The sequence below is a fragment of the Lepus europaeus genome, chromosome 17 (assembly GCF_033115175.1).
Source record: "Lepus europaeus isolate LE1 chromosome 17, mLepTim1.pri, whole genome shotgun sequence".
NCBI classification, from domain to species: domain Eukaryota; kingdom Metazoa; phylum Chordata; class Mammalia; order Lagomorpha; family Leporidae; genus Lepus; species Lepus europaeus.
Window position 1 is genome coordinate 34,486,258 of NC_084843.1, and position 7,763 is coordinate 34,494,020.

At 42.9% G+C, this 7,763-nt stretch overlaps 1 protein-coding gene across 1 annotated transcript in view; it reads right to left on the minus strand.

Annotated features, from left to right (window-relative positions):
* LOC133776223 (cytochrome P450 2C14) overlaps window positions 1-7,446 on the minus strand; it is a 41,452-nt gene extending 34,006 nt beyond the window's left edge. The window contains exons 1-3 of the mRNA XM_062215027.1: window positions 7,242-7,446; window positions 5,551-5,713; window positions 5,216-5,365 (exon numbers count right to left, since the gene is read on the minus strand). Of these exons, the coding sequence (XP_062071011.1) occupies window positions 5,216-5,365; window positions 5,551-5,713; window positions 7,242-7,409 (481 nt within the window). The 5' untranslated portion in view covers window positions 7,410-7,446. The remainder of the gene's footprint in view (window positions 1-5,215; window positions 5,366-5,550; window positions 5,714-7,241) is intronic.
* Between the last annotated feature and the right edge of the window lie 317 nt (window positions 7,447-7,763).

The window sequence follows — 7,763 nt, forward strand, 5'->3', positions numbered from 1 at the left end:
TCCATGCTGCTCTGCTTGGAGGCCTTTGACTCTAATGAATATTTTAAATCTCAAAAAAAAATCTTAGAGGCCACTTTTAAAACATTTAATAACTCACATTATTAATGTAGAATTATATGTATTCTGAAAACTTAAAGACAGTTAAGTAAGGAAATAGGAAACTTTTATAAATATTCAATACTTGAGGAATCTATGTGTGGAAACTACAGACAGGAACACTAAAGAAAGTGAAACAATTCAGGTGTTTGATGGAACAAATATAGATAGCAAACCATCCATGGAATGTGAAAAGAAACTAGGGCAAATGGACACAAATTATGACAGGTTTGTTTGCCTAAAATTAAAATGAAGTTATAAATTTTCAAATTTAAATGACATGGGCAAACACAGAGGCTACATTGATGAATGGAGTCCTTTTATTTCTTTGATGTGGAAAGAAAAAAATCATTCCTGTCCTAGGAAACATTCATAATCACCATTTGAGCTATACACTTAACTTACATGAACAAAGCCTGTAGCCTTGTAGAGGTGTAGATTGTTGCTCAACATAACCATTTATAGAACATTGTGTAACTATCAATCAATTTTTTTTAATGTGACCATCATTTAGGCCAATTTCATCATTTTACATTAAAGAAAGCAGAAGAAAGTTTGTTTTTGGCTTTTTGTTTTTCTGTTTTGTTTTTCAGTGAGCAACATTTGAATAAAATTGCTATATTCAAAAGTTCAACAAACTTCATATGTTAAAAACCCAGAATTCACATCATAGCAATAAGTAAAGGTGATTTTGAAGTAGGCAGGCATCTCAGTTGGCGCTTCTGGGGAATTTTAAGGGGCCACATTTTGATATATATTTTAGGGGTGAAAAACCCGGGGAGACCCTTACTCTGGCGTTTGGTGTGCTTTATGGAGAGTGTGGCTAAGAGCTAATTGCAGATCTCTTGCTTCTGTACACATCAGCTTTGCTTACTAATGCTTGGGGGTAAAAATGTTGCTGAACTAAAAACAAGGAACTAGGCCTGAGAATAAGAAACAGGGCCCGGCCGGCGCCACAGCTCACTAGGCTAATCCTCCACCTTGCGGCGCCGGCATACCGGGTTCTAGTCCCAGTCGGGGCACCGATCCTGTCCCGGTTGCCCCTCTTCCAGGCCAGCTCTCTGCTGTGGCCAGGGAGTATAGTGGAGGATGGCCCAAGTCCTTGGGCCCTGTACCCCATGGGAGACCAGGATAAGCACCTGGCTCCTGCCATCGGATCAGCGCGGTGCGCTGGCCACAGCGGCCATTGGAGGGTGAACCAACGGCAAAAGGAAGACCTTTCTCTCTCTCTCTCACTGTCCACTCTGCCTGTCAAAAAAAAAAAAAAGAAAAAGAAACAGGGCCCGATCTCAGGCAGGTTTCACAGACGCCCTTCTAAGATGTTCCACTGAGATTAACGGGCAGAACATTCCTCGGGTATTCTGAGAAAATAGCCCCCTTACCCCTGCCCGGGGCAGCCACTCCCCATCTAAAAGGACCCAATGAGTACACATGGTAACCTTTAAACTAGCCAATCAAACCAAACCCTACGAAATATGTTAATCCTGTGGTTTTTGCCTTTAAAAGATGCTTGTAACTGCTGCTCAGGGCTTCTCTTCGCCTCTGGTGACAGGGAGCCCATTTGCACAAATGCCTAATAAAAATCCTCTTGCTTTTGCATCTACCAGTCTGGAGTTTGGGTCTTTGGGCGACCACCCGAGCACATTGGATTCCCAAACTTGGGGTCCATCAGGGGGTCATTTCCAATATTATATGGTGAACACAGAGGGACATTTAACATACGGAATTTTTAAGAAGGGATTTTTAACGTGGAATTTTTAAGAAATTTTAAAACTAGGCAGCATGGTGGGAGCAGATTTCCTGTGGCTTCTGAACCTATGTCTCTGCCTGCACCCTCTCCCTCCCCCAATCTGAGTTCCTGCTTTCCCTGCACACCCAGCCACCGGAACACAGGGGTCCAAAGCACCTGCCCTGGTGGGGATACCCATGCTGCCTTTGCAGGGGCGGGGCATGTCATTTTCTTTGGCCCTGGTGCTGGTTGTGAGGCAGGGGTAGAATGGTACAAGTTGGCCCCAGGCTCAGCACCAATTCTGGGCACCACAGGTGCCCTGGATCTGGTCTCTCAGCCTCAGTTCTGCCAGGGGGCCACCCACAGGGAGCTGCGCCTCCAAACTCAACTCGTGCTGGCCCCTCCCTGCTTGAGAGATTGGGACTGCACTACACTGAATTCCCCAAGGCCATTTCGGCCCACAGCAGCTCAGCGGGAGTGGGAGCACATGCACGGACAGCGCCCAGACTCGCACCGAGTTATCCAAGGCTGGTTCTGCCCGCAGCTGCTCGGCAGGAGCGTGACTGTGTGTGTGGATGGCACACAGATTCGCACCGAGTTGCAGCTCGGCAGAGGTGCAAGTGTGTGTGTGGATGGCCTGCCCCGCCCTGCATGAGCACTTGGCAGCCCACTCAAGAGGCCAGTGCACTGCTCTGAGAGTTAAGACGGCCGCCGCAACACACTCAAAGCGAGCTGATATCAGTGCAGGGAGAGGAGCCTAGTGTGGTAGTTGACCACTTGGCATGTGGCCAGAGCCACCCCACACTGGGGGAGAAGAGCAGCTCCCTTATGCAAAAGACAAAGGAGATTTTTTTTTCTTTCTTCCTCTTTTCTTTCTTTAGCTGGTAGCTTTCAAAAAGGAAGGCATGGATTTGGTTTCTTTCGCAGTTTCTGGTTTTAAGGACTTTTGGTGTTGTTGATAGTGCAAAGAGAGATAAAACAGATTTACAAGGAGGAAAAACTCCTAAGGATTCTAGAGTGGTTGTAGTGTGTTTCAAAGACAATTTACGTACTTTACTAAGGTTGAGTTTTTAACTAGTATGAGCAGCCAAAAAAAAAAAGTTCTAAAACATTTACTTTGTCCCTGGGCCTTATTGTACAAGCTTTCAATTGCTAATTTCGAGCCAGACAACTGGTCTGGTTGCTTAGAAATGTGTTAGTGCCACGGAGGAGGAGCTTAAAACATGGTGGACGCTCTACTTCCTGTCATTTAGGGTGAGACTTCTGCCCCAAGATGGTGGTCCCCATGGCCCACCAGAGATCCCCCTTATTCCAGTTTGTTATTTTCACCTCTGCAGCAGGATTCTAACAGTCTGAAATGGCATTTCTCAGACTGGGTGGTTTATATTTTCCTTGGTATGATATATATGCATTAAGCTCTATAATAGGAATAGTAGTACTGAGATGTCAGACTACCGGTTAAGGTAGAAGATCAGAGATATAACGGGGCCAAAGTTTAGCCCTTTTTACCTCCTGTTTCCCCAGGTTACAAGGTGATTTAACTATGGGTACTTCCACATCTGTTCCTAGGGAGACTCCCTGAAAGAGAGACCCTTCTACTAGATGGGATTAAGGAATTATAGCTAATACAATGTATCCATGTAAAATGCTTAAGAATAATTAAACTGGTGAAGAGCTGTGTCTGTTTTTATTTTCTCAGGTCCTACAGAGAGACTGTAAAGCTATATAGCTCTGCATACATTCCTATGAACTTACTTCTAAGGGTACAGTTTAAAACTTATTATGAGATTGCAAATCCCCTTGGGCTAGATGGTAATGGTAACATCTTAAATTTTAAAGTGATCATGTCAATAGAATCAAGTGTTAACTACTAATAGTAAATAAAATTAAAGAGGAGTAAATGCTCTCACATGGGAAGGAGTCTGTACAACAGACTCATAGTGTGGCAATTGCTTTAAGTAGCACTCAGTGACCTCAAAATCAGCCCTAAAGGCATTCTGGTCTGACTAAAAAGCCCACAAGAGCATTTCAGGCGTGGAAAGCCAGGACACTTGTGCAAAAAGGTGTCATGTGGAGAACCTCCCTGGGTGAGACCCCAGTGGAGAAGAGTGGCCATCAAAGAAGGATGTACTTTTCTTCAGAGGGAGGAGAGAATTTCCACTTTTTGTATGGCCTTGTCTGAATACTGATGGAGTTTGAGGAACTCAAAAGGCTTCCATAGCCTAGGCAGCTCATATCAAGAGCCTTGAGTGATCACTGACATCACACATAAGAGTGTTAATTGTTAAATTAATCATAGGAGTCACAGTGTACTAACTTCCCATGTAGGACCTCTGTTCTCAGAAGAACTACAGTATTAACATTAATGGTAAAACTTGATCACAAAGATTTACTTTCTCTATTGTATGATATTATTCATCATAAGTTCTAGTTATGTCTGAGTGTCAAGCTTCATTGCCTGTATTCTTAGGTGTTTCTTTAAAGTTTCTTAAGTTTCTCAAATGTAAAATCTTGAATACATGTCAATCTGTAAAATTCCTATCTGATATGTTTTAACATAGGGTCATATATTTAAAGGCAGATGAGGAGATTTCTGAGAATGGCAAAATTCTGTGTGCTGTGGATTCCAAGGTTGGCATTCCAAGCTGTTGTGTATAGCTTTAAAGATGCCCTGATGCAGACTCCGTACTGAAAAGGGGAGCTGCAAAAGCTGTTCCAGAAAACTAAGGAGCTTCTAACCACAGCTCCGGTATTGGCCACTGCTGATGACAGGACTCTATGGAATTTGGATTCCATACTTGTGTATATAGCTATAATGCAGACTCTGAACTGAAAGGGGTAGCTGCAAAAGTTGTTATGGATTCCAGCATTTGGATTCCAAGCCTTGTGTTTGCTTAAAAGCTGCTACTGTTATGGTCACCTGTGCCACTGTTGCAGCTGCTGCCTACATAAAAACCATGACCCATCTGCCTACAGCTCTGAGGACATTCTTTCAGTTCACAGCCTTGAGTGTCTCAGTGACCACAATGCCCAAGAATGGGTCCGACACAAGGGCATGCTATGGACACAGTATTTGCTGTCTCTAAGAATGAGAGAAGACATCTAACCCTGGATCTACAACAATGCCATATGTCAACTTTTCATAAAATACAGAAAATAAATAACATTCATAAAATGAAAATTAAAAAGTAGAATATAAGGAAAGCTGAAAACCAAGCCAACTTAAAATAGGGATGTGGAAATAAAGAGTTAAATAAATCATTCTATATATTGCTCTTAGTGTTTTTGCAAGATTTAGCTATAACATATATTTGTTCAAATTACATTAAAAATAGAGTAATCATCACTAGAGAAAAGGTCACAGTCTTAAGGACATATAAAGTCACCCACCGTTGGTTTTTCTCAGCTCCTCCACCAGGCAGTGGGCCTCCTCTTGAACTCGGTCCTCAATGCTCCTTTTCCCCATCCCAAAATTCCGCAGGGTCATGAGCGAGAAGCGCCGGGTCTCCTTCCATCTCTTTCCATTGCTGAAAATTACTCCTAATAGGAAGAGAAATGGAAAATAAAGGAGGATCCCAGGCAAGGAAAGGGAACTGACACAGGCAAGCCTGTGGACTGGCCCAGCTGTGCAGAAGGAGACATTCACATTTCTATTCCCCACCCCTCTCCACCATCACTGACAAATGCACACATACACATGTACACACATGTATGCAAACACTGACCAAATCCTTTATTAACTTTTGTATTTATTGGTAAAATGTTTCTTCCAGAAAACTCCTCTCCCAGATCAACCAAGGCTTCCTTCACTGCTTCATATCCATACATCACCACAGTGGGCTTCATGCCCATATATACAGTGAACACAGGGCCATAGACTTTTGACAGCTGAAAAGAGAAAAGGAAATGCAATATTAGCAGAAGAAATCTCATTTTGTCTACACAGTGTTCATCACTCAGACTGGTATGAACATCATATTGGTGATATTTTTGTTCTGCCAAGTACAACATCAAACATTTCTGGATATTAGATATAAATATGGTGATTATCACTATAGCTACTCAAATGGTGACTCATAACAGCCAGGCTATTGCAGGGAAAATTTGCATGCAAATTATCACAGCTAGTCAATACATCGAGCAAGGCTAATTTATTCTGTTCTACAGATAAAGAGACTAAAATTTACAAAATTTCTAATTCTTTGTCTCATGACTAAGAAATAGAAGACCCAAATTTAAATTGTGTTTTGTCAGACACTGATGCCTGAGCACTTTGTCAGAACTCAGTGTTCAAACCTAGATTAACACCCAACTGCCAAATGACACTGCTTCAGATCACCTACAAAGCCCTCCCAGAGGGATCAGACACAGTAGTGGTAAATACCAGATGTTTCCATTTTATAGCCACCCAAAAATCCAAATGCCCAGCCCAGTTTAAGATCTGCAAGTATTATTGACACAGAAAGAGTGGCCACCACAGAGGCAGGGCAAAGACACGCAGATCTTATGGAAAGATAATTCAATCCATGATGTGCATTCACAGACACAACCAGCAGCTATGTAAAGACCAAAAGGATTCCATTACCACTAAGCCAACCAAAGTCATTCTTTCTTTCACTGACTTGTATTTTTGTAGAATCATAGATATTTTCTTGATGCCAGCAATAATTTGCTTCCTGTGGCTTAATTCTCTTGGTTTATCTGAATAAAATGCAGTACATGAACACTAAACAACTTCTTTAATAAAATCAGTAATCACATGATACTCTATTACCCTTGACTTTTAGGCCACAAAATCATTTCTGAAATGACTGCGAAACAAAGAAAGGCAATATCATCTTATATTTTTACTCACTTTACAACTTAACTATTCCTATACTAGAAAAATGCATTACTTCAGTCAACTATTTCTGACAAGGACACACAAAAACTGTAGTACCAGGGGAATGCTTTTTTTTTTTTTTTTTTTTTTTTTTTTTGACAAGCAGAGTGGATAGTGAGAGAGAGAGAGACAGAGAAAGGTCTTCCTTTTGCCGTTGGTTCACCCTCCAATGGCCGCTGCGGCCGGCGCATCTCGCTGACCCGAAGCCAGGAGCCAGGTGCTTCTCCGGGTCTCCCATGCAGGTGCAGGGACCCAGCACTTGGGCCATCCTCCACTGCCTTCCCGGGCCATAGCAGAGAGCTGGCCTGGAAGAGGTGCAACCAGGATAGAATCTGGCACCCCAACCAGGACTAGAACCCGGTGTGCCGGCGCCGCAAGGTGGAGGATTAGCCTGTTAAGCCACGGTGCCAACCTGGGAATGCTTCTTTAAATAAAACATTTTAGTAATTTACCTCCAGAAATATATTATCTTTAAAATCTAAGTTTACTTATTTACCCTTTATAAACCACTAGAGCATCATAATGTATACTTACTTTTTGTAAGGATTTGCTGACGTCTTTAAAATCTATCTGCAGGATATTTCCGAGAATTGGCAAAGGAGTGGGTCCAGGAGGGAGCTTCCCTCCCCCATGGCTCTGTTTCCAGAGTGAAAGGAGAAGCAAACAGGAGAGACAGAGCCCCAGCACCACCACCAGATCCATCGGAGCCTTCTCTTCTTCCTGAGACACCAAGAGCTGGAAACCTTGGGCTTTTATAACAGTCCCTGCTGATAAGGTGTACCTTTGACCTACAAATGCAACCAATGACCTGATGTACTTTTATATCTCTTTTGGGCGAAATTTGGCCCACAGATAAACATGAAAACATTGTGCTCCCTGTTATTTTGCTTTCTACTGATTCCCCATCTCTGTTCCAACTGAGAAGTTCTGGTCTACCTACACAGAACTTGAGTGTGACCTGCACTGCCAGCAGGGGGAAGGTGTCCACCTAATGCCATGAAATGACCGCACATTGCATGCTTCCCATCAGCCTCCTGCCAGGGGCTCCCAGGAACA